The sequence below is a fragment of the Marmota marmota genome, unplaced genomic scaffold, assembly GCF_001458135.2.
Source record: "Marmota marmota marmota unplaced genomic scaffold, marMar, whole genome shotgun sequence".
NCBI classification, from domain to species: Eukaryota; Metazoa; Chordata; class Mammalia; order Rodentia; family Sciuridae; genus Marmota; species Marmota marmota.
Window position 1 is genome coordinate 2177625 of NW_025999899.1, and position 26848 is coordinate 2204472.

The window sequence follows — 26848 nt, forward strand, 5'->3', positions numbered from 1 at the left end:
GTAGTGGAAGAGAATGGGAAAGAGAGAACCTGGGGCCGGCCCTACTGCGGACAGATATCCTTTGAATGTTCGGCCCTGTGTCAGAGCCAGGCAGGGAGGATGCAGGCAGAGCTCTTCTGGGGCAAAAAGCTGGTGCTACTGAGCCAGGTCTTGGGTTTGCCACTCTCTCTCCTTCTTCCCATTTCACTCCTAGCTGTGGAAAGTCACACCACAGTCAGATTTTGATTTCACGCCCCAACTCCCATGTGCAAGGTAGTGCATGTGCATGTGCACACAGACACACACACACAACATAGAGTAGCAGTGCTGAGCTCAGGACTCGAGTCCCAGCCACAGCTCACCACTCCACACATCAGTCTTTTTATCTGTAAAATAGGGAACATGAAAATAGTAGCAGCTCCACAGAATCATCATGAGGACTGAATTAGTTCACCTTTGTAAGTCCCTTGCAAACAAAGGCCAGTATGTCTGGCACATGTGGGTTTATGTACAGTAGCCCCCCTCCCTATCCACAGTTGTGCTTTCTGAGGTTTCAGTCACCCACAGTCAACAAGAAGTAGGTACAGTATAAGATATTTGCAGAGGGGAGGAGCACATTCCCATAAGTTTATAATAGTATGTTAAAATAGTTATTGCTGTTAATCTCTCACTGTGCATTATGACTTAGATCTGGAATATCCCCCAAGAGCGTGTGTGTTGAAAGCGTAATCCCCAGTACAGCAAGGTTCAGAGGTAAGGCTTTTAAGGAGTGATTGGATCATGAGGGCTGTGACATCATCAGTGGCTTAATCCACTTGATGGATTAATCCACTTGATGGATTATTAGTTTGAACGGACTACTGGGTGGTAAGTGGAGGCAGGGAGGGCATGGCTGGATGAAGTAGGTTATGGGGAGACCATATCTGTTCCTAGTACAGGTCTCTCTCTCAACCACCCCACTCCCTGCTTCCTGGCTGCCATGAGCTGAACAGCGTTCCTCCACTCCAGCCTTCTGCCATGATGTTCTGCCTCATCTCAGGCCTAAGCAATGGAATTGGCCAAGCACTGATGAGACCTCTGAAACTGGGAACCAACTGTGGTCTAAGTTGTTCTCGTCAGGTATTTTGGTCAACACTACAAAAAGCTGACTAATTTACAAATTAAACTTTAGCATAAGGCTGGGGCTGGGGCTCAGCGGTAGCACACTTGCCTGACATGTGAAGCACTGGGTTTGGTTCTCAACACCGCATATAAATAAATAAAATAAACTTCTATCAACAACTAATATATATATATATGAAAAAAAACTTTAGCATAGGCATGTATGTATGGGGGGGAAGTATATATAGAATTCAATACTGTCTGTGGTTTCAGGTATCCACTGGGGGTCAATAAAAAAAAAAGAAAGAAAGAAAGAAACCAATAAAACAAGAGATTGATTCTGTTGCCCCAGGCTGAACTGGACCCTAATCCCAACAGATCCAAAACAAGCCTGATGTGAGCAGCTGAGGGAGATCATCCAGCTGTGAGGGGTGTGTATTTCTACAGATCTGCCTGTGGAACAAAGTCACATGCAGAGAAGTCACATTACTTCAAGTTAAAATGATTGAAACCATCTCCTTATGCTTCACATATATAGACATGAGATTTTTTAAAATTAATAATCACACAAATGTGATCAATCACAAGAGAGTGTGCAATTGGCACACATCTGTAATCCCAGCTACTCAGGAAACTGAAACAGGAGGATCACAAGTTCAAGGCCAGCCTAGTAACTTAGTGAGAACCAGTCTCAAAATAAAATTAAAAAGGACTGGAGGTATGAATCAGTGGTAGAGCACCCTTGGGTTCAATCCCCAGTACTGCATAAGTAAATAAATAAGAGAAGGACAGGCTCGGAGACAAGAAGTGGAAACTTCTTAAAAAGAAAGGAGACAGGAGCCCTCCAGGGAGAGAAGGGAGTCTGTAGGGCTGGGCAGAGAGCAGGGCTAAATTTGAAGGGTGTAGACTGTGGTATAGATGCTTAGCAGGGCTGGTATCTGAGCATGGCTGGCATTGGGAATTGTGCTGCCAGTTGGTGAACATAAACCAGAGCAGCTATATCTACCCTCCAAAGTAATGGCAAAAACCAAACCACAAGCCTGTGGTTGTGCCCTCAAGCCAAGCCACCAACCTCACAGGAACTATCCCAGAAATATGTCATTCATACAAGGTGGTGAACACAGTAGACACTTCTGAGAAAACCCTTGTCTGGAGCCTGACCCAATACAGGCCAAGCTAAGGCCACTAGCAGATGGCCTTGAGTCCTATCAAGTTTCCAGATAACCTCAAAACCAGGAATCATAGAGTATTGAAGAAGATCAACAGCATGCAAGCAAACAAACTCAGTAGACAGAACTGAGAAACTGAGTTTTAGGGCAACTTAAAAAAAACACATTAAATTATCTTTAAAGGCCTTAAAGAAATAAAAATGGGATGGCAACTGTGAACCAAGACAAGGAAGTAATAAAATAAGAACAGGACAAATGAGAAAACTTCCATTAGAAATCTGAGGAATTAAAATTACAGGAAAAAAATGAAACCTCAAAAGACAAACTAAATATTTATAGTTGGAAGGAGAAAAATGAACTGGAAATTTGAATTGAGGAAATTGCCAAGAACTCAGCACTGAAATGTCAAGAGATGGAAAATATGGGGGTGGGGAGGGATACAAGAAGAACAGAACCTGTGTAACTTTATATCATGTACAACCAGATGAATGAGAAATTATACTCTATTAATGCATGATGTGTCAAAATACATTCTGCTGTCATGTATAACAAATTAGAACAAATTTTTAAAAAATAACAAAGAATAGGAATTTATCTCTCTAGAATAGAGAGGTAGAAATAATGACTGAGGACTTTCCAGAAGCAAAATAAATAAATCATTCGTTTGGGGGAAATCTTATCACATACTAAACATGATGAACAAATAAACAAAAAAGAATCCATTCTTATTTTCACACTTTAGTAAAATGTAAGAACATCAAGGATTAAGAAAAATAAATATCCTAGTGCCAGAGAAAAAGTAGATTATCTAAAAACAAGGAGCAAGAATCTGACATCAGAGTACTTTTTGACAACACTGAAAGCCAGAAGAAAATAAAATAATATTTGCAAAGAGAAAAGAAAATAAACTTGAACCTAGAGTTGTATACATAGCTACACCACCCTTCAAAAGTAGCGGCAAATTAAATATATTCCGGACATCACTTAAATGAAAAAAAATATATGAACCTAGGAAGAAGCAATTTGAATTACAATGAGCAATAATGATACATAGGCCTTGGGTGCAATCACCAGCACCATAAAAGAAGAAGGAGAGAGAAAGAGAGAGAGAGAGAGGCAGAGGAAGAAAGAAGAAAAAAATAATAATGATCAAATAAAAGTGGTGAAACAAAATACCAACTCACTGTGAACATTGATGTTATGTTGAGTTGCTGGTATTAAAACTGCAGAATGTGGGTGTTGGGAGGGCAGAGAATGGAGGGCAGTCAAGGGCATTGAGGGTTGGATGCTGGTGTCCTGACTCACATTGTCTTGGCTACGCTTCTGATTTCAACCAACGTTGCAGCCAAAGTTCCTGGAGAGCTCACAACAGGCTCCCGCCTTAAGTTAAGTTTCATTTTCTGCTCCAGAATTTATGGAGTTAATGCTCCCAGAGGCAGCCCTCAAAAATGGGGGACAGAAGCTGAAGGATAAATGTTTCTCTCACTAGTTCTTCATCCGGACAATGCTAAGAAGTCTTCTATACTTGCTTTAGAAGGTCTCCAGTGACATTGAGCCCAACTGTCCACAGTGGACACCTTAGTAACACACACTCATATTGTCCACCCTTCATTCTCCTGTTCTTTTCTCAGCTTCTCATCAATACTCATCAGGTAAACTTTCTTCTTTCTTTTTCTTTCTTTTCTTTTTTTTTTTTTTTTTAATTTTTCTTCTAGCTTCCAGTGTTCTTCCATCATCTCCTTCTCTTTCCAGAGCCTTCCATCTCATCACAACCTCTGTGTGTCATCACCTATACCTCCTGGTCCACGTCAGACCCTAACATCCTTCCAAGCACCTCCCAGCCTTCTCCATCTCTTCAAGTCTCCCCCAGTCACCTCTTCCTTCCATTATACCCAGTCTCCTCCTCGCTCCTCTCTCACTCCATCGCATTTGGAACTTCAGCTCTCCTCATCCATCTAGCTTTCTCCCAGATTCAGTCCCTCCTGATCAATTCGAACCCCCAAACCATTCCCAGTTCTGTTTCACCCAGCAACCCCAAATATTCATTCCTCATATCCCCACTCCCTGGGACCACAAACTTCCTCCCGTTTTCCACAATCCCTCCAGAGCCCTCCCGTGCCCTGGCCCCTCTGTTCCTGCCTGATTAGAGACTCGTCATCTAGGTCTTCACCTGGGATGGTGAACAGATCATTTTCCTGCATCTCAGATGGGTCATTACATTGAGACCTTCAGCTGGCCAGATTGTATTAAAACATAGACAATATTTAATGCTGCCTGAGGTACCCCTAGACCCAGTGAGAAGGAATGGAATCACCATATGATCCAGCTATCCCATCTCAAGTGGGATGAGAGTGTGCTGACCACAGTCAGAGAGGGCCCACGCTGGCAGCCAGGAAGGTCCACCACTGCTCTAACCCACACAGCCAGATCAGATCAAGGGACCTACTGCAGCAGGAGGTCATGGAAACAAGGTCAGGGAATTCTGTCTTACAGAGCTTATGACTTTTTGAGGTGGTCAGTCCTGTGCCACCCACTTCCCACCCAACCCAACATTAACCAGGGCCCCAAACCCTTCTCATCCCAGCTAGATCTCCCCACTCTCTTTCCTCCTCATTCCTCCCCTTACTCCCAGACACTCCTAGCTCCACCCACCCTCCCAGCAAGACTTCCCCTCCTCCCCCATCACCCCTTCCCTAAATCCCTTCTAATCCCTCATACCTCCATTAGGGACAGGGACATCATGGCTTCAACTTTTCTCTATGCAACATAGAAAACAGAATAGAGGTGGCCAGGGCTTAAGAGGAAAAAGGAACTCTTTTTTAATAGGTGCAGAGTTTCTGTTTGTGGAAAGAAAATGTTCTGGAGATGAACAATACAAATGTGAGTGAACTTAATGCTGCCAAGCTGTACATTTAAAATGCTTACAATGGTAATTTTAAAAAAATTGTAGTTGTAGATGGACAGAATGCCTATTTGTTTATTTTTATGTGGTGCTGAGGATCAAACCCAGTGCCTCACATGTGCTAGGCAAGCACTCTGCCACTGAACTACAGCCCCAGTAATTTTTAATCTTAGGTATACTTTAATAAAAATTAACTTTTAAAATGGTGCTTGGAAAACTGGCTCTCCATATGTGGAAGAATGAAATTAGATCCCCATCTCTCACCACGCACAAAAGTCAAATCAAACTGGATCAAAGACTTAGGAAACACACCAGAAACTTTGCAATGGCTAGAAGAAAACTCAGAGTCAACCCTCCAGTTTATTGGTGCAGGTACCAACTTCCTTAACAAGACCCCTAAAGCTCAAGAAATAGAACCAAGAATCAATAGGTAGGATGGCATCAAATTGAAAAGCTTCTACACAACAAAAGAAATGATTAAGAACATGAAGAAAGCCTGCAGAATGGGAGATCTTTGCCAGCCAGCTGCTCCCATGACAGGGGATTATTACCCAGAATACATAAAGAACTCAAAAACCTTACTATAGTGGTACAGCCATCTCAATTTTATAGCAGCACAATTCACAATAGCCAAATGCGGAATCAGCCCAGATGCCCATCATAGATGAATGAATTTAGAAAATGTGGCATATATACACTGTTGGGAGCTGCCATGGATGCAGAGGCCTTCAAGTCCTGATGCCTTGGGGCTCTGACCAATTACTACATTTCCTAGGGACTTGGGCATTGTCCCAGATCAGCTCCAGGTTGAGCTACACTCACCTGTTCCCTCGTAATCCAACCCCTTTGCGCTTTTTTGGGATAGAATGTTCCATGGAACCTCCCCCTTGTGTGTTCCCTATATAAGAATAAAGAATTCCGGGGGCTCTCTCTCTTTCCAAGGACGCTTAAGGTCGCAGAGCCATCTCCAGATTACTGAAAAGGTACTTCTGCGCGGTTGCGTGCTTCCTTTGTCGTTTTCTTGAGTTGTTGGAATAGTCAGATTTGGTGAGCCCACCAATAGGTCGCCAGCTAGGATAGATGGCGATAATACACAATGGAGTTTTACTCCATCATAAAAGAGAATGAAATAATGGAATTTTTGGTAAATGGGTGGAACTGGAGAAGATCATGTTAAGTGAAATAAATCAGACTCAGAAAATCAAGGGTTGAATGCTTTCTCTCATATGTGGAAGCTATAGCAAAATAAGGGCAAGAATGTGGGGTGGGGGTTCAGATGTTATAAAGATGGGGGGGAATCAGAGCAGTAGAAGGAGATAGAGACACAGGGAGGAGGGACAGGAAAGGGGGAGGAAATGTGGAAAGAATTGAACAAAATTGCGTTATGTTCAAGAGCAAATATCACACAGTGAATTTCACCTTCATGTGAGTCTGTGGAAAGCACCCATCAAGGGTGGAAAAACGGACAAGCAAGGGGAGGATCAGTGGAGTGGAGGCAGGTATCAGAAGAGGGAGGAGTGTGGGGGGAACAGGGACTGAAATATAGTAGGTTGGATTCCATGCATGCATGTATGATTTTGTTGGGATGAACCCAGCCACTGTGTATAGTGCTCATTAAATAAATAAATAAATCCAAGTTTTAAATTCCTCTCCACCCAAGACACATCTACCCATTGCTTCCAATCCCACCCCATCTTCTCTAGTGTTCTTCAGTTCCCCTTAGTTGCTCTTTTTTGCCATCTATCCTTATGTTTTCTCTGTCCCAAGTCACCTCCGTTGTCCTGGTTCTCCCATTCTCCTGAGCTCACTCATCCTCTTATTCACCCCATTCCTTCCATGACCCCCACCACCTCCAAGCTCCCCTACCCTTCCTAATCATTTCCATTCTCCCTAGTCTCCCTAAATCCCCATCAGTTTCCCTTGATCCCCAACAGCCCCTCCAAGGGCCCTCTACCCACCCCTATACCTACCATGTCCACCTCCACCCCATCCCATAGACTCTGCCACTGCCCTACCCCAGTTCCAACCCATTACCTTATTTTGGTCAAAACTACCTATGCATTCCAGGAGCTATTTTTCCTCAATGGATTTGATTTAGGAGTCAAGAGATGCAGCAGAAATCTGTCTGCAGTGGTTTAAACAAGTGTAATACAATGAGAATGGAAATTGTCTTGGTGTTGACTAAAATCCCAAGACAATAGGTATGAATGACTCCCACACTCCAGAGGGAAGGAAGATCATCAAAGCAAGGCTTGCAAAGAAGGTGACTGAGAACCTGTTTTGTGACTCTTAGCTGACCACCCCTTTCTAGATCACAAGAGAGGGTGTAGAGGCTAAGAGAGTTTTTTTGTTTTTGTTTTGATTGTTTGTTTGTTTTTACTAGAGGTAGGATTTCTTTGTAGAAACCAATATAGTGATTCCCACCACCAACTCCCACCAGTAATGGGGAAGAAGTAGGGGAGTGACTGTCCCTTACCTCAGGTCTCTGGAAAGTGGCTTTCATAGGACCACCCAGGAAGCTCAGTATGCAGTCAGAAAGTTACTGATTGTTCCATGACTGAAGATGGAATAGGTTGCCTCAGTAATTTAGAGAACATATTAGAATGGTCTCTGACTCATGCTTCAAACATTTAATAAGGGTGACTTGTCCTTCTGTCTATGAAGGATTAACTGTCTCAGGAATTGCCCCTTCTTACAGTAAGCGATTAGAAGTCTGGACAAATACACGAAACATATTTTCAGACATTAAACAACAGGTAGCACAGAACTCTGATCCCTGAGGGAAGAGAAATAAATAATGTGAATGCCCTAGTTCACAGCCTGGGGTAAGTTTTGGGGTCACAGTTCAAGGAGGAGGATCCTAAACAGAGACCAATAGTCTCACCAAGTTGAAGGGGCAAAGAGCGGAGTTGGAAGTCTTAAAGAAATTTTCAAGACAAAGTACTGAGAAAAAAAAATGAATTTCAAAAAAAAAAAATCACATCATGTCTTCAGAGGAGTATTCTGAACTATGCTGGGCTAAAAACTGATATTCTCATGTGTGAGAAGAAAACACCCAAAGCTGGTGGGGGTGGGGGGGAACAGCAGAAAGTAGTAGGTCAGATAATATCTGAAGATCACACAGGACTAAATGGAAAGACCAAAATGGAAAGATATTGTAATACATCTAACATTAGGCAGAATCCTCAGAGGGGTCATACATTACTAGTAGGGCTAATTAGTCCCAGAATAAAGTCTTCTTACCATAACAAAGCTTCAAAGGAAGCCCTGAAAGGATCAAAGTGATTTACAAGTACTTAACGGCATACCAGAACAAAATCCAACACTCTTTAAGGGAATACAACAAAACACAGCACTCAACAACATAAAATTTACATTGTCCAGCATCCATTAAAAAATTACCAGATATGCAGAGAAGGAGAAATTTTTTATCCATTACTAGGAGAAAAACAATTACTAGAAACAGATCCAAAAATGACAGAGATGGTGTAATTAGTAAAGAAATGTTCTATAAAAAGAAAAAAACTATAAGCTGGGTGTGGTGGCACAGGCCTATAATCCTACTGACTCAGGAGTCAGAGGCAGAAGGATCTCAAATTCTAGTTCAGCTTCAGCAGGTAAGAGGGGCCCTTGGCAACACAGCCAGATCCTGTCTCAAAATAAAAAATAAAAAGGTTGGGGATGTGGCTCAAGCGGTAGCGTGCTCGACTGGCATGCGCGCCACGCGGGGTTCGATCCTCAGCACCACATACAAATAAAGATGTTGTGTCCATCGAAAACTAAAAAATAAATATTAAAAATTCTCTCTCTCTCTCTTTAAAAAAAAAAAAAGGTTAAGGATGTAACGTGCCCCTGGGTTCAGTCCCCAGTACCAAACAAAACAAAACAAACCTATAGCAAATAGATCAGGACAAAAAGAGAAAGAAGACACAATTTAGCAGGGATGAAAAATGTATTATCTACAGATAATACATACATCAAAATTATAAGAAGGAAATATTATGTACAACTTTATGCAATAAGCTTAACTTAGATGAAATGCACACATTCCACAAGCAACACAAACTACCAAAGTTCATTCAAAAAGAATAGGTAACAGTTCTCAAGACTCCAAGACAAATTATTTCACTGATAAATTCTACTAAACATTTAAGGAAAAAATAATAAAAATCATACACAACCTCTTCCAGAGACTTACAAAAGAAGAAATACTTCCCGACTCATTCTATGAGTTCAGCATGATCCTAATTTCAGAACCAGATAAGAACATTATGACAACAGTACAGAACAATATTCTTTATGTACATAAATACAAAATCCTTTGATAGAATTTTAGCAAATCAAATCAAATAATAAATAACAAAATAATACATCATGACCATAAGGAGTTTATCCCAGGAATGCAACATTATTTTAACATTTGAAAATTAATCAATATAATCCAAATTAACATGCAAATAAGAACTGTAGGATTATCTCAATAGATGCAAAAGCTTTTGACAAAATGTAATATCCATGCATGATTTTAGAAAAAACTCTTATAAAAACTTGAAACAGAAATGAATTTTCTCTACCAAACAAAGCACATCCAGAATAAAGATATAGCTAATATTATATTTTATCATAAGAAGCTAAATGTGTGTGTTGTTGGGCATGGCGGTAACCACCTGACATTCCAGCTACTCATGAACCTGAAGCAGGAAGAGGATCACAAATTTGAAGCCATCTTGGAAAACACAGCAAGACCCAGTCTGAAAATAAAAAATAAAAAGGGCTGGAGATGTGAGTCAGGCGTAGAGCAACCCTGGATTCAATCCTTAGTACTGGAAGGAATACAAACAAAAAAAATGAAATACCAGTATATACACAGACAGGCTAAAACCCTAAAAATTGACAATATTAAAATATTTCCAAGAATTCAATACAACTGCAACATTCACAAATTGCTAGTGGGAATGCAAAATGTTGCAGCTATTTTGGAAAATAGTTTGATAGTTTCTTGTTGAATTAACCATACACTTACCATATGATCTTGCAGTCTTACTCTTAGATATTTATGCAAGAAGAATGAAAATATATGTCCACAAAGACTGGTACACAAATGTTTATAAACTTCGATATTCATAATAGTCCAAAATATTGGAAACAATCCCATCTCTGACAATGGGAGAATAAATTGTGGTACATAGATACAATGGACATGACTCAGCAATAAAAAGGAAAAAATACTGAGACATGCAACAATGCGGTTGCTTCTCTAAGACTTTATGCTAAGAAGCAGATAAGAACAAGCACATACTGTAAGCTTCCATTTATAATATGTAAATCCTCAAAACATGATTCCTTTAGTAAAGGCAGACACAGAGATAGAAATAATACCATGGGCTGGAGTTAACAGGTAAGGCAAAGGGTCACGGGAAACTCTCTAGATGTTGGAATTGTTGTCTTGATTATGGAGTTTGTGGCTGGCCATAAGTAAGAAAACTGATGACTTTTACTTTATGTCAATTATACCTCAGTAAATTGGGGGGGCAGGGGATGAGTAGCAGAGATTGAACTCAGGGGCACTCGACCACTGAGCCACATCCCCCAGCTCTATTTTGTATTTTATTTAGAGACAGGGTCTCACTGAGTTGCTTAGCGCCTCACTTTTGCTGAGGCTGGCTTTGAACTCACAATCCTCCTGTCTCAGCCTCCCGAGCCGCTGGGATTACAGGCGTGTGCCAGGGCGTCCAGATATCTCAGTAAATTTGATTAAAAAAAAAAAAAAAAAACAGTGCGTGGGAGACTTGTTGGATAATTCTGGTTTGGATAGTAAGGTGAAGAAAGTTGGCTGATGGGAAACTGGCACCCCTAAAATCTACTGGAGGAAAAGATGTGGTTGTTTTCTGGGCACCAAATGAGCTACAGGACAATAGAGCGGTAGTAAAATCTGCCCAGGAGCGCCACCTGGAGACAAGACCCGGTCTCGGCAGCCAGGAAGGAAGGCTGAACTGCTTGAGAACCTAAGAGTAGTCAGTCAGCTGCACCAAAGGCACAGTGGGTGAGAGACTCAATAATGGTAAGGACTGGAGCGCCTTGGAAGAACTTAGGAAAGTACTCCACTGGATGAAGAGTCAGCCATATATACAAACACAAAGCCAGAGCAGCTCACACAGTCCTAGTCAAAGACCTTTGCCTCTTCCTCCTCCTCCTCAGTTTCAGTCCTGGAGGAACCAAAAGTGGCCAAGTACAGGAGTAAGGAGCAGAATCCAGGGCATATTACCAAGTGGAAGGAGGAGACTTTGCAATTTGTTTATTGCAATTCCTCTGTTTCTCCACTCACTCTCTCTTTTCTCTCTCTCTTTCCAATTGCTTGCTGCCTGTCCAAAGAGACCAAGAAAGAGCAAGAAAAAAAAAAAATTAAAGAAGAAATCTCTAACTTGAAAGAGTCTTTTTAAGTTTTGGGGAAGATTCTTGGGGATTTTGTTTTGTTTGGGGATTTTTGTTTTGTTTTGTTTTGATTTTATTTTTGTTTTGCTTGTACTTCTTGGCATTTTTATTGTGGTAAAATATATAACATTACAAATATTTATACATAACATAGAATTTACCCTGTTAACCATTTTAAGCATACAATTCAGTGGCAGCAAATATGTTCACATTGTTGTGCATCCATCTCCAGAACTGTTTCATCATCCCAAACTGAACTCCTGCACCCACGAAACAATAACTTCCGTTCCTCACCACCACCTCCTGGAAACCACTGTTTTAATTTCCACCTCCATAGATTTAACCATATTATATGGTGTTTAAATTGCAGTGACTGAAAGGAGACTTTGAAACTTGAAGTGACCCAGGAAATGTTTTATCAGCAGAATGTTCCAGAGAAGACATGAGCCTACTCTATGTTTCATTCAAAAGGGTAGTGATGTGGCTGGGAGCTGTAGTGGTGGAGCACTAGCATTTGCAAGGCCCTAGGTTGGGATTCCCCAGTGCTGCAAAGAAAAAGGGGGAGGCGATGATGGATCATCCCCACAGAACACATTTGAATGAAGATAGGGAAATTGTTAAAAAGTGACTTTATTCCATAAACATACATTGGAGAAAAAAATGGCTTCTTCAACAAATGGTGCTGGGGAAACTGGAAATCCATATGTAGCAAAATGAAATTAGACCCCTATCTCTCACTCTGCCCAAAACTCAACCCAAATTGAATCAAGGACCTAGGAATTAGACCAGAGATCCTGGGCCTAATAGAAGAAAAAGTAGGCCCAACTCTCATCATGTTGGCTTAGGAACTGAATTCCCCAACAAGACTCCTAAAGCTCAAGAAGTAAAATCAAGAATCAATAAATGGGGTAGTATCAAACAATCAAGAACGTGAAGAAAGAGACTACAGAATGGGAGAAAATCTTTGCCACCTGCACCTCAGATAGAGCATCAATCTGCAGGATGTATAAAGAACTCAAAAAACGTAACACTGAAACAAATAACCCAATCAATAAATGGGCAAAGGAACTGAACAGACACTTCACAGAAGAAGAAATACAATTGGTCAACAAATATATGAAAAAATAATTAACATCTCTAGTAATTAGAGAAATGCAAATAAAATGTAGACGAGATTTCATCTCACTCCAGAATACAAGAATACAATACAATCAAGAATACAAGTTAACAATAAATGTTGGCAATGATATGGGGGGAAAGTATACTCATACATTGCTGATAGGACTGCAAATTGGCACAAACACTCTGGAAAGCAGTATGGAGGTTCCTCAGAAAACTTGAAATGAAATCAATATTTGACCCAGTTATCCTACTCCTCAGCCCATATACCTAAAGGGCTTAAAATCAGCATACTAGGACTGGGGATGTGGCTCAAGCGGTAATGTGCTCGCCTGGCATGTGCAGGGCACTGGGTTCGATCCTCAGCACTACATAAAATAAAATAAAAGATGATGTGTCCACCGAAAACTGAAAAATAAATATTAAAAAATTCTCTCTCTCTCTCTCTCTCTCTCTCTCTTTAAAAAAAAAATCAGCATACTATAGTGTCGCAGCCACATGAATGTTTAGAACAGCTCAATTCACAATAGGTAAGCTATGGAATCAACCTAGGTTCCCTTCAACAGATGAATGGATAAAGAGAATGTGGTGTGTGTGTGTGTGTGTGTGTGTGTGTGTATAATGGAATATTACTTAACCATAAAGAAAAATGAAGTTATGGAATTTGCTGGTAAATGAATGGAACTAGAGACTATCATGCTAAGTGAAATAAGCCAATCCCAAAAAAACCAAAGGTCGAATGTTCTCTCTGATATGCAGCTGCTAACATACAATTAGGGGTTGAGAAAGGAAGAATAGCAGTTCATTGGATTAGACAAAGGGGAATTAAGGGAAGGGAGGGAGATTGGGAATACGAAAGACAGTAGAATGAATCAGACATAACGTTCCTGTGTTCATATATGAATACACAACCAGTGTAACTCCACACCATGTACAACCACATGGTGGGAAGTTATACCATGTATGTATAATATGTTAAAATACACTCTACTGTCATGTATAACTAAAAATAACAAATTTTTTCAAAGAGTTTTTTTAAAGTTTCCTTAGCCAGGTGCAGTGGCACATGCCTGTAATCCCATCAACTCTGGAGGCTGAGGGAGGAGGATCACAAATTCAAAGCCAGCTTCAGCAATTTAGCAAGGCCCGAAGTAACTTAGTGAGACCCTGTTTCAAAATAAAATATAAAAAGGGCTGGAGATGTGGCTCAGTGGTTAAGCACCTCTGGGCTCAATTCCTGGTACAAAAAAAAAAAAAGCTGCCTTATATCAATACCCCATGAATTCTATTTCTTCAGCCTCACAGCTACACAAATAAGTTTCTTTTCCCCATGGGACCCAAAGTGTGACCGTAGGGAGTTCAGGGCTGATATAATTGGTTGCGGAGTCATCAGAGCCCACACTTCCTTAGCTTCTTATTGTACCATCCTCTGGGTCCAGGTTCTGAGTTCCAGGCAGGAAGAAAGGAACAGAAAAATGCTTTGGGGAGAAGTGAGGAAATACCACCCAGATCATCTCCTGTGCTGTGTGGATCAGAAGAGGGATGACCCAGTTAACAAAACCTGTTCCAAAGGTCCAAGGAAGCAAGGAGCGTGGCAGCGTCCAGGTAGGACCAGGCTGATCCACAATTCCTGTCTCCATATGTGGAATCACGTGTTCAAATTCAGAGAGGGAGGAGGTCAACGGAGCTTGGCCACACATTTGCCCAGCGGCTGTATGGTAGGGCAGCATGAGGACAGATGTGCTCCTGTGGTGGCACACTGAACATTATTAGCCTCAGTCATATAAATAGGCTAAAATGGGCCCTGCATATTGGTCCCTATGATTTTTACTTCTTCACAACAGGACTGTTAGAGACCCATGGAGCCAAACTCAAATGTTTACACTTCTAATTGCCTCCAGGACAGTCCAAGCAAGCACATGTTCAGCCACTTACAGCCTGCCTGTTTTGCAGATTCTACCAACACCTGCTGGCCATAAAAAGGCCAAGCCCTGCAACTATGAAAGTCTGAGCTACTGCTGCCCTTTGGAACTTCTTTGACCCAGAGACACCCTCATCATGCAGACATGTAAACCCCCTTTCTGATCCCTGTCTCTGGGAGTTCCCTTGCTTTCTTCCCTTTCTGGGTGGAGGCCCCACAGCACTATCCATAGAAAGTCTCCTGCTATGAGGGATTTCCCCTAATGAGCACCCTGGCCAAGCCCTACCCAAAAGTTCATTGTGTGCTACTGCCACCTGGTGGTCATCTTCTCCCTTGCTCAGCTCCCAAATCCTAGAACTCAGTACCACCTCTCACCAGGACTCCATAGGACAGAGGAGGAATAACACCCCATTAGAAAATCTAGATTCAGTTAGGAGAATAGAGAGAAAGGAGCTAAAAACCTGAAGAATGTTCACGAAGTAGGTAATGCCTACAAGAAATAAGACTCTCAGAGGCTGGGGATATAAGCTCAGTAGTGGAACTCTCTTCTATCATGTGTGTGGCCATGGGTTCTGTCCCCAGCACTACAAAAAAAGAAGTAACCTAATTGTCATTGCTTGCAGATGTGTGAATTTAATTTCTCAGAAAAGCTCAGAGAACATTCAGGATTAGAATTGACATCATATTCACATTTAGGAATGACTGAGCCAAAATAGAGTTAGACCCTTTGCAAAGTTTCTCAGCACAAAGGAAAAGGGCTGGTACCTGAAGCCAACTGGAATGCTTTTGATAAAAGAAATGAATAAAGAACTAAATGCTACCATGAAAACAACATCACAGGCACTTTAGAGTTTGTCCCTTCTGCTTTAGAAATATTGGTTGGAGGGGGGGGGACTGGGTATGGTAGCAGATGCCTTTAATCCCAGCTACTCAGGAGGCTGAGGCAGGAGGATTGTAAATTCTAAGTTAGCCTAGGCAACTTAGTGAGACCCTGTCTCAAAACATTTTTTAAATGGTGTCTGGGGAGGTGTCTCAGTGGTAGAGCACTAGCCTTAGAAAGAAAGAAAGGAAATTTACAAAGTGATAAATGACCTCTTACTGGAATTGAGCTTCCTCCATTCTAAGTCTGGGTCTAAGAATAATTCCTGGGTGACAGCAGGGTCAGGACCACACAAATGTCTTTCTTGCCCTCTTGAAGTTTTTAGAGACCAAGAGCCGGTGTCTGCACTACATTGTGCTCCCACTTCAAGTTGCAGATGACATTTGCTGTCCTCCAGGGACTCCTAGAAGTATGTGCATTCGTTGGCGTTATTAATTGTAAGCAAAAGACACTTCTGCAGGACTTAAGTAGAAAATAAATTTATGAAATTTCTGTGGGCACAGAAAATGGATGGTGGGGGAGTGGGCTATTGGAGAACTGGCTCAGAAGTTATGCAGCTAGGACCAGTAGTCAGAATCACACTGTAGAAATGTCTGGTGAGGGCACCACAGTCTCCACCTCATCTGAGAATCAGCTGCCACAGTTTGTATCCCTGACATTGAGCTATAGAACTGTGGTGTCATAACTCTGAGGGAATACCAGCAAAGTGTACTGCTGACCCTACTAGGTAAAAACAAATAACTTCCGGATTCTCTGATTATCAGGATCAAGAACAAAATATTCATCAGGGGCTGTGTTGGTTTTTCCCAACAAAGAAATACCTGGGATAGCAGCTGCAATTTGAGTTTTCTGTTTTTACTGTATCTACAGTTCTTTTCCAATACCTATCTTCTGCATTATACAGACCACTACATTAAGTTGAAATATGATAGCAATCAGTACTCTTTCATCTTTCAAGTCTTTAATGGCAGCATGCATCTTTGCAATTCCTCCAAAAAAGCAGTATTGATTTTGGTTTTCTATTGCTCTTACAGAGGGAGCCCTCCTGAGGTTTCCACTTGGCTCTTACTATGTTAAAATCTCTTATTCTATGAGTTGGAGAAATGATGCAAAGACTATAATTAATGCAAGGAATATTTTTTCCAACCACATTCTCATAGTGTGGAAATAGCCACAGGATGGGTTCAGAATTCCACCAAACCTATCATGAAGTACATATAGGTCAGATGCCCCTTTATCAATGATCAGAATTCTCATTCTAACTAATGAACCACAGTGGCCTTCAGAAATCACTAGTTCAGAGCCAGCATCCAAAATTCCTGAAAGATGTGGGTATTTTCATTTCCCAAGTGGGCACTTATCCTAGCAAATGGCATCTACTTATTCTAATTCCACCTCCCCTGTCAGCTGTAGTCCTGACTTGTTTAAAAACCCATGCCGTGGTTTCTACAACTGGAATCCCCTGAAATGATTTTTCTAAAAATTCTGGTCAAATCAAAGAAATGAAAGGCCAAATTCTACCTTGTCTCCATGGCTACCATTAGAGTCAAGTCCTAGCATGCTCCATGGGGGCCAATTATAAAATCAACCTAGGGAAAAGCTTCTACCCAAATACTCTCACACTTAGCAGATCTGAGATATGATCTGGAGAGATGAGCAGGAAATTCCCTTCTGGAGCTCCAGGGGATTGTAGAAATGTCGACAACTGGGTCCTTATCTTTCCTGTCTCTGGGCAGGCTCCTGATGGTCTTCCCCAGCACAGGTGCCTTAGATTAGGTACTCGGAGAGTATCTGCCATATCCATCTGTGAGGATATTATAGGCTGCTATTATTGGTATCTCCCAAATACCAATAACAACCACCAGGGGAGCTTTAGAACTATCATAATGACCGGCTTTTGTTTCCAGAGATATTGATTCAAATTCAGTTGGTGTGGGACTGGCAGACAGAGAGGAACCCGGATGTTGGTGATTTTTTTAAACACTACAGGTGATTCCAGATTAAAACATCACTAGACTAGGGGGTGAGATAAGGCAGTGGTTCTCAGCCACACCTGTACATTGAAAATGCCCAGGAAGATTTTTAAAGATGCTGATGAATCTTCAAACCAAAGAGTCTGATTTGGTTATTTAATTGATCTGCCTGGGTATTAGGATTTTTTTTAAGTTTGCCAGGTGGTTCTAATGTGCAGTTATGACCATTAGGATTAAAAAAAAGAATAAGAAAAATGAATCAAAGAATGAATCAATCTATAGCCTTACACTTCAGATTCAGTCTCTTTCTTGCGTGTGTGACAGAGAGAGAGAAAAAGTTAGTTTCAGGAGTGAAGATTATCCATACCATTTAGTATGGGGGAGACTGAGGCCTGAAGAGCAGAGAGGAAATAAGGAAAGAACTCATTTTTGGAAGGTGTGTTCTCTACCAAGCCTTACCCTATTTGCTTTAAATGTTTTTATTTGTTTTGTTTTGTTTTGGTAATGGGGCTTTAATCCAGTGGTGCTTAACCACTGAACCACATCCCCAGCCTTTTTCTTTTCTTTTCTTTTTTTAAAAATTGTTCTGAAACAGGTCTTGCTAAGTTTCTTAGGATCTCCCTAAATTGCTGAGGCTAGCTTTGAACTTGCAATCTTCTTGCTTCAGTCTCCATAGTCACTGTGATTACCAGTGAGCACCATGCTCAGCAGCAATTCAATTTTGCAAGCTCCCTGGTGATTCTGATACACACAAAAGTCAGAGAACCCCTGTACTTGAGGATGCCAAGAGAAAGGAAAATGACTGGAGAAGCATGTGAAATCAAAGGGTTATTTTGTGCTGGTTGTCTTCATTTTGTTACTTATTTATTAATCTGTACCAAAAATTGTAAATATTATTGGGGTGCTGTAGAATGTTTTGGATGCATGTATATATTGTCTAACGTTTAAATCTGATTAAAGAGCCAGGCACAGTGGTACATACCTGTAAACTCAAGAGGCTGAGACAGGAGGATCACAAGTTTGAGCCCAGCCTCAATAACTTAGTGAGGCTCTAAGCAACTTAACAAGACCCTGTCTCAAAAAAACAAATAAATAAAAAGGCCTGGGAGGGGAACTCAGTGGTAAAGTATCCCTCAGTTCAGTCCCTAGTGCCATAAATAAATAAATATCAAATTAAACATATCTATCTCTTTATTTAGCCTGCATCTCTCCCTCTCTCCCTCTCTCCCTCACTCCCTCCCTCTCTCCGTCTCTCCCTCACTCCCTCCCTTCCTCCCTCCCTCTCTCTCTTCCTCCCTCTCCCTCACTCTACCAGGGATTGAACCCAGAGGAATTCAATCACTGAGCCACATCCCCAGCCCTTTTGTTTAATTTTTTATTTGGAGACAGGGTCTGGCTAATTTGCTTAGGGCCTTGCTAAATTGCTGAAGCTGGCTTTGAACTTGCAGTCCTCCTGCCTCAGCCTCCTGAGCTGCTGGGATTACAGATGTGTGCCACTATGCCTAGCCCATTTATCATCTCTTTATGATGAAAACGTACAAAATCATTTCTTCTAGCTTTTTGAAATGTACAGTGTACAATTATTGTCTATAATCCCCACACTGTACAATAGCAGCCCAGAGCTTCTTTCTCCTTTTCTAACTGTAACTTAGTACCCATCCTTCAGCCCTTCCCCTCCCTTCCACCCTGCTCTCCCCAGCCCCTGGTAACCACCATTCCACTCAACCTCTATGAGATATGGCTATTGTTTTAATGTAGAATATACATGAGCTTTGTTGTTTACTTTTTAATTAAAATACAGTATACAGAAAATTGCAGGCTCATAAATGTACCTCGTGATGTATCTTCATAATCAGCACATCCATGTCACCAACCCCAGGATTAAGAATCAGACATTTACTCTGAGCCCACCAAGCCACCTGCCGAGGTAAAAACTTGATGGACAAGAAGTTCTCATTGAAGTTTAATAGTGGCAGACATGTCCAAGAAATATTTGGGGGATTTTATTCCTTTATGAATTTTGTGACAGATGAATGTGCAGAGATGGCAACTAATGCTTAACAGAACAGTACCGAAATAGTGGTAATAGGAAGGAAGAGTTCCACCCTGTTAGACGCCTTGGAATGAAGATAAAGAATGGCGGAGGAATCCATGTCCCTTTTCCAAAGGTCCTGTTTTACTATGACATACAAATTGGGCCATGTACATTTTCATATTAAGCTTTTTATTAAATAAACACATGTAACTTTTCCAAAATAAAAAAAATAGAATAGAAATAGACATCAACAGCTTCCCTCCTCCAGTCACTCTGTGACTTCCAAAGGCAGATGAGTTTTCCTGGTTTTGTACTTTAAATAAATGAAAGCATATACTGCGCGCCTTTTCTTGGCTAGCTTCTGTCACTCATCATCATATTTCTTAGGATCCATATATTTTATTGCACATAATTGTAGATCGCTCTTTCTCACTGTTGCGGAGCATCCCATTGACATGACTTACACCATTCGTTCTGTTGACAAAGGGTGGTTGGACAATGTCCAATGTGGGGCTGTTACAAATACCGCTGTTTATCTTGGAACGAGTCCTTGATGTGAATTCTGGAGGGAAGGAGCTTGGAAACGTGGTTTCCAGGCTGCAGCTTCCCACAGAGGTCTGTGGCACCGCCTGCTGGGCAAGAGTCACAAGACATGCCCTGGTTTTGCCTTCACTGCCCAAGTTTTTTCCCAGACCTCAGAGCCTTGTTCCCATCTGGAGACCACACCCCCCCACACGTGACCGGGTCCTAGGCTGAGCCACCACCCAGGTCGCCAAGTAACCTTAGTTACTTAGTCCTCAGTCCCTAGAGTCTGGAGCAAGCCAGGAATCTCGGGGCTGCTCCCCCAAGGGGAAGAGGCCTTCGGATGTCCCTACCAATGTCCGTGGCTTTGGGGCTGGGCTCTTTGACCTTGCTGAGCTGAGGTCCTGACAGGCAGTCTCACTGGGAACCTGTCATGAGAGTCCCTATGCCCTAATGGGACAAGCTCACCCGCAGTTTCCCTGGCCCCACCCTGCCCAGACCTGTTCTAGATTCCTCCACCACCCTTCCCCAAGGCCACTGCACCTTCTGCCCGCCTCGCTAAGCAGTGCCTCCTAGTCTCAACCCGGAAGGCTGGCAGGACGACGGTTGGGTTGTCTCAGGGGCCATGGAAGCCTCGGCAGAGCCTGTGTTCTATCAAAAGCTGCAAATCTGGGAGCCAAACATGGAGTCAGAGGAGGAGGAGGAGGAGGAGCAGGAGGAGGAAGAGGAGGAGACATCAGAGTCCCTGGTTCTCTACCTCAGGAGGCCCCTGGATGCCCCTGGGTGAGTTGGGGAGGGGTGTGGATCCCTGATCCTCAGACTGGAGGCTGTCAAGTTCCTCTCTCTGGGACCCTGAAGCAGGGCAAACAGGGCCAGCTCAAGTTTGGCTCAGCTTCAGGGACTTTCTGGATGAGTGGGGGAGGGGGGTCCCAGGCTGCAGCCCCAGACCCTGCTGAACCAGTCAGAAGTCTATGAGTCCAAAGGGACATCTGTACCAAGCCAGTCCCTGTCCTATCCGTGGTTGCTTAGGTTCCCAGCCCCTAGCCCCCCTCCCCCCAACACACACACCTGCTGGACAGATTAGGGCTGGGCTACATCTGGCTGGCCCCTGCTCTTCAGCCTCCTCTCCTGCCTGCCAAGCCCCTTCAGGCTTCTCTCCAAACTGGCTGGCCCCTGCCTCTCCAACCCTGCTACAGACAATCCCTCCAGAGCAGGCCACAGGTTCCCCAGCTCTTTCCCTCTCCGGGTCTTTGCCCATGCTGAGCCTTCTGCCTGGAAGCCTTGCTCTTCTTGGCAAACTTGTACTCTTGCAAAATCAAACCCTTTGGGGAAACATTCCCTGTGTTCTCTTGGGATTCTTTGGTATCCCCCTGCCTCAGCCCCAGCTCAGAACACCCGTGTCTGCAGGAACAAGGTTGATGGGCTTCCCGGAGCCTGGGCCCGGCTGGTGGCAGCTCTGCTGCTGCTGGCTGTTAGCTGCTCCCTGGCTGTGAGGCAGCTCCAACGGAGGGGCAGCTTGACGGGAAGGTTTGGCTCGGTGGCGGCCCCTCCAACCAGCGTACACTCCCATCCCACTGGAGTATACCATCATGGTGCCATCATCAGCCCTGCAGGTCTGTGCTGGGAGGGGAGGGGTCAGGGGTCACTTGTCCCCCGCCACTCCCCCATAACAATCCCTTCCTTACTGCAGCCACGTGCTCCCACCTGGGCCAAGAGCTACTTGCTGCTGGGGGCAATGTCGTGGATGCTGGAGTTGGAGCCTCTCTGTGCCTGGCAGTAGTGCACCCTCATGCCACAGGGCTAGGTCAGTGACCCATGACTCTGACAGCAACACTCAATCAGGGCCCTGGGCTGTGACCTGAAATTCAGGTAGTCAGTGGCCTTGACCTCAAGGCTAGCTAGCCAACAGCACTGTTCTGTTTTCTGTAGTTTGAAAGTAATGTGACTGGCTTCAACCCTAGGCTGTGACCCTTGAGCCCAGGTCTTTATAACCTTGACCCCAGGTGTACTGTCTATCTACCCAGTTGTGCTAGGGCAGTGGGCTAGGTCAAGAGCCCAAGAAAGACAATATGAGGATAGGAGATATGGGGTTCGTTGAGAAATGCTTCTAGGAAGGTCCATTGGTGATGGATGGGGCAGGTGTTCCTCTGCTCCACACAGTGCCTTTGACACCTCAACCTGAATGTACCGTCTCTTTCCTCTTGTGATGCTTTTATCCAGAGATGGCCTCCATGAACAAGTATATCCCTCTCCACAATGCCCTGATGTGTCCCAGTTTCCAAAAGGGCAATTTCATAGGTTGGGTTGAAGAAGTAGTAGTTGCTTTGCTGTTTGTATGACCAGTGTCCCAGGGAGCAGCTGCCCTGGCACATGTACAAAACAAAACCCAGCTTTTTTCAGATCATACTAACTTACCCTAGTTCCCAGCATACATGACAGAAAGTTTATGTCCTTCTAGTTTATCTGGGCATTCCTGACCAGAACCCACTCTTCTAGTTGCCTTGACCTGGTGGGGTTCCTGGAAATTAAAGGAATGTTCTAGGGATGTGGTGTCTTTTTGCCCTCCTTTTAAGGATAATACATTCCCAGGCTCATGGATCAGTCAGTAACCTTTCACCTGAGGCTGCTGAGTGGCTTTGAGCCCAGTCCTGGCCAGCGCCCCTGACCCCTTTGTTACCCCTTTGTCTCCTGCCAGGTGCCATGTTCTGGGGCCTCTTCCACAATAGCTCCTCAGCAAACACAACAGCTCTGATGTCAGGCCCAGCCCAGACCCTGGCCCCTGGCCTGGGGCTGCCCACTGCTCTGCCTGCCCTGCATTTGCTTCATGCACACTTCGGCCACCTGCCTTGGTCACACCTGCTGATGGGTCCGACCATGCTGGCTCGAGAAGGCTTCCTGGTGGACGAACCCCTGGCCAGGGCTCTAGCAACCCAGGGCACAAAGGGCCTGTGTCCACTGTTCTGCCATGCTGACGGGACCCCCCTGGGCCTTGGGGACCGAGCCACCAACCCAAAGCTGGCAGCTGTGCTAGGCAGGGCAGCACTCACCCCTACTCCAGCCCTTGCTGGAGATGAACTACTGAGTCTGCTGGCCAGAGATCTGGGGCTGGAGGAAACCTCAGCTAGGCCCATGCCCACCTTGGTGCCAGCACTGCAGTTTTCTATGGCCCAAGGCACTCTATTCACCACCCCTGGTCCCTCAGCTGGCCCAGAACTGTTGGCACTACTGAAGGCAGCCCTGCACTCTGGAGAACCCCACCCTGACCCCTGCCCACCCCTCCTGCAAACTGCTGCGACCCCTGTGAGTAGCATCCTGGCCACTGTGGACAGCAGCGGCGCTATGCTCCTTCTCACCTCCTCACTCAACAGCTCCTTTGGGTCTGGACATGTGTCTCCAAGCAGTGGGGTTCTGCTTAGCGATCTGGTGGACAGGTCTGCAACTAGTGCCTGGGCCTGCCCCCTCATTCTCCGTGTCAGTCCGGATGACACAGAAGCTGATGTGATGGGACTGGTGGCCTCAGGAAACCCCAAGATGGCCAGAGCCATGACTCATGCCTTGCTCAGCCATCTCACAAGGCCGCAAACCCATACCCAACACCAGCAGCAGCCCCAACAAGGACCAACAGAGAGTTCCAGCACTTGTGGCCAAGGGACCCTACTCCAGGTGGCCACCCATGCAGAACACTCCCATGTCTCCAGTGTCCCTAGTGGCTGCTGCCCCTTCGAGGGGTTCTAATGGAGGGGCAGGAGTCTGATGGGAGACAGAGTTGTCTCAAGCCTGAGAGCAGGAGCAGAGCAGATTCAGCAACAATGGGGTGCATAGAGACTGTGCATCTACTATGTGCCATTGTTGGTTCAGCCCCCAAACTCTGGCCTGGTCAGTTACCTGAGCTCAAGCTCCGGCATCCAAAACAAGCTGGATCACTCTTCATAGCATGCTCACTGGATGGAATTTCTGGCTTTTTAAAAAAATCAGATCTAGAGCCTGATGATAATGAGGAAAGCGCATCAGGGCCTGGGGCTAGCCCCGAGTGCATATCACCTCTGGGAAAGACAGAAGAATACCAAGCCCCTAACTAAGCTCTGGGCTTCATGGGATAGAGCAGGAGGTACTCAGGATCCTGCTGGCATCTCTGGCTTCCCCTCCATAGCCATCCTCTACTGATCTTCCTCAACTGAACTGGAAATAAATAAACATCAAGTCTCCTGGGTACCAAGTGCCATTCCTGCTTTTTGATTAATTTTCAATCTGCCTTGGAGGCACCTGATTTCAGAGTTTCCCCCATGACGGCACAGGTGACCAACATCCAGGGAGGATGTCTGAAAGCTTTCCTTGCTCTGCTTACCTCGTGCTTCCTGGGGCACCAGACATGCAAGGCAAATCTTTTTAAGTTTGCTTGCTAGAACAGACAAGAGTGGGGCAGGGTTTGCAGGGTTACCGGTTACCTTGAGTCCTGCAGAAGCACAGCAAGGCAAGCGTGGAGTAGAAAGTAAGATGCTTCATTTAAAGGGTAGTTGAACAGATTTCTCCCAGGTGGAAGAAGGGGACCCCAAAAGGCAGAATCTGTTGGATGAAGAAGTCCCAACCCTTTTATACATCTAAAATTTTCTTTGTCCTTTTACATTCCTCTCCTTTATCTTGTTCATTTCCCCTCATCCTGTGTATGTAATGGGAGGAGGGGGTTGCCAGTGGGAAGGCCAAAAGCTGGGAAACAGGTGGGCTGGAGGGGCCAGGGAGAAGTGATCCAGGCAGGAAAGGGGGCCCAGGGGAATTAATTAGCAATTCCCCTCAAGAGTTGCTTCATTAACAATTCTTTTTTTTTTTTTTAATATACCAGGGATTGAACTGAGGGGCATTCCACCACTGAGCCACATCCCCAGCCCTATTTTATATTTTACTTAGAGATAGGGTCTCACTGAGTTGCTTAACTCCCCGCTTTTGCTGAAGCTGGCTTTGAACTCGTGATCCTCCTGCCTCAGCCTCCCAAGCCTCTGGGATTACAGGCATGCACCCCTGTGCCCAGCTCATTAACAATTCTTTAGGTTGGGCACTAGAGGCAGGGCTTTGGAGACCTTAATATTTCAATCTCTCAGGGGCAGTTTCCTAACTCATATGGGACTCCAGCAGACCTAACTTACCTAGCTACACTAACTACCTGTCTTTAAATCTGGCTTCACAAGAGTTAGTAGGAGGTGTCCCAGGGAACTGGTTACCAGGGGACTGAAGCTGGGTGTATGGTATTCAAAGGTCAAGGTTGGCCCAGATCTCCCCTCTAGGACTGGGGTCTCTCTGAATATGATACTACGGGTTATCGGTGCTGAATTCTGCTCCCTCACGTATTGAAGTATAACATTAGAGAAGCACGCCAAGACAAGCATTTGAAGTAGGGTTTATTTAAAGAGGGGTAACATAGAGTTCTCCTGGGAGGGAGAAGGTTACATTCGCAATAGGTTGGAGCAGGGGCAGACTTTTTGTGGGCATGTGTGTGGTGCTGGGAATGAACCCAGGGCCTAGTACACGCCAAGGCAAGCGCTCCATCAGCTATATCCCCAACCCCGGGGCTGGTTATCTTGATAGGGTGGAGGAAGGGCTCTGAAGGCATTAGCATTCAATCCCTCTCCAACTTCCCAGATCCAAATTGGCCTCCATTCTGACTGACTACCTATCTTTAAGTCTGGCTTCAGAAACAACCCTTTCCAAGTCAAGAAGCAGGGGTGGCCAGAAGACACCCCCTTCTCTGCCATTGTAAAAAGCATCTCTGATTTAATATAACTCTCCATCCCACCATCTCTATCTCCCCCTCAGGAAAAAAAAAATCTTTATCTCCCAACTTAGTAATGTACCAAAATCTATCTAGTTATTTTAGCCCCAAACCTGGCATCCCTGTCTATTCCTCTTCCCTGACACCCAACCCATCACCTCCTCCAATCCCCACTCCAACCAACTTCTAATTAGCCCAAATCCGATCTGTTTTCATATCACAATGGTTTAATCCACGCATCTTCCATCTTCCTGCTTCTTCTACCTTTGCCTGCAATCCATCCCACACACAGCAGCCAGATAATCTTTTTAAAATGCAAACGTGATGTGAAACTCTCCAGGGACCTCCCAGCACACTCAGAATGAAATCCAAACTCCTGATCCTGGCCTGGGGTGCTGTAGGAGCTTGCTTCTCTGAACCCCACCCCCACCCTCTACCAGCCTCCTCCCCTTCATCTCTAGGGTTTTTGTAGCAGCACTGTCTTTTGCCCCTCCTAGATCTTTGCCCTAGGGGAGAATGGGTTCTTCTTGTCATTCACGTCAGCCCAAACGTCACCTCCCGGTGACTGACCACTCCCTCAAATCAGTATTTTAGAACCTACTGAATTCTTTTCAATTAGCAATCTTTTTTAACAAGCATTGTATTCACACGTTTCAAAATTTAAAAAGCTGTCTCTGACCTCCGACATTCCTTCTTCTTCTTTTCTTTTTTCCATAGTTATCTTTGTAAGTGTATTTGACTACTTGTTCTCAGCCGCCTCCTCCCATTAGAAAGAAAGTACATCTAATTGGTGGCTTTGTTCCATCCCGCGGCCCGGCTCAGCACGGTGCACAGCACCCAGTAGAGCTCAATAATTGTTGAATGGCTCAATGCTCGCAGGGGCCGCTCTGGGACGAGATGGATCGATCGCCCTCACTTGGACCTATTTTCCGAGTGGGATATGCAGGAACCCACGCCGTATGCTGAAAAACAGGAACGAACTGAGGGTTTTCCACCCAGGGAGCGGAAAGGCGGGCCCTCTCTGGCCCCGCCCCGGCCCGGCAGGCCCCGCCCC

General features: G+C 44.3%; 1 protein-coding gene across 1 annotated transcript; it reads left to right on the forward strand.

Moving 5' to 3' along the window:
* Window positions 1–20191: 20191 nt before the first annotated feature.
* Ggt6 (gamma-glutamyltransferase 6) lies at window positions 20192–24245 on the forward strand. Its single transcript, XM_015506013.2, has 4 exons — window positions 20192–20816; window positions 21441–21646; window positions 21724–21837; window positions 22729–24245. The coding sequence occupies exons 1-4, from the start codon at window positions 20659–20661 to the stop codon at window positions 23766–23768; spliced, it is 1518 nt and encodes a 505-aa protein (XP_015361499.1). The 5' UTR covers window positions 20192–20658; the 3' UTR covers window positions 23769–24245.
* Window positions 24246–26848: the final 2603 nt, after the last annotated feature.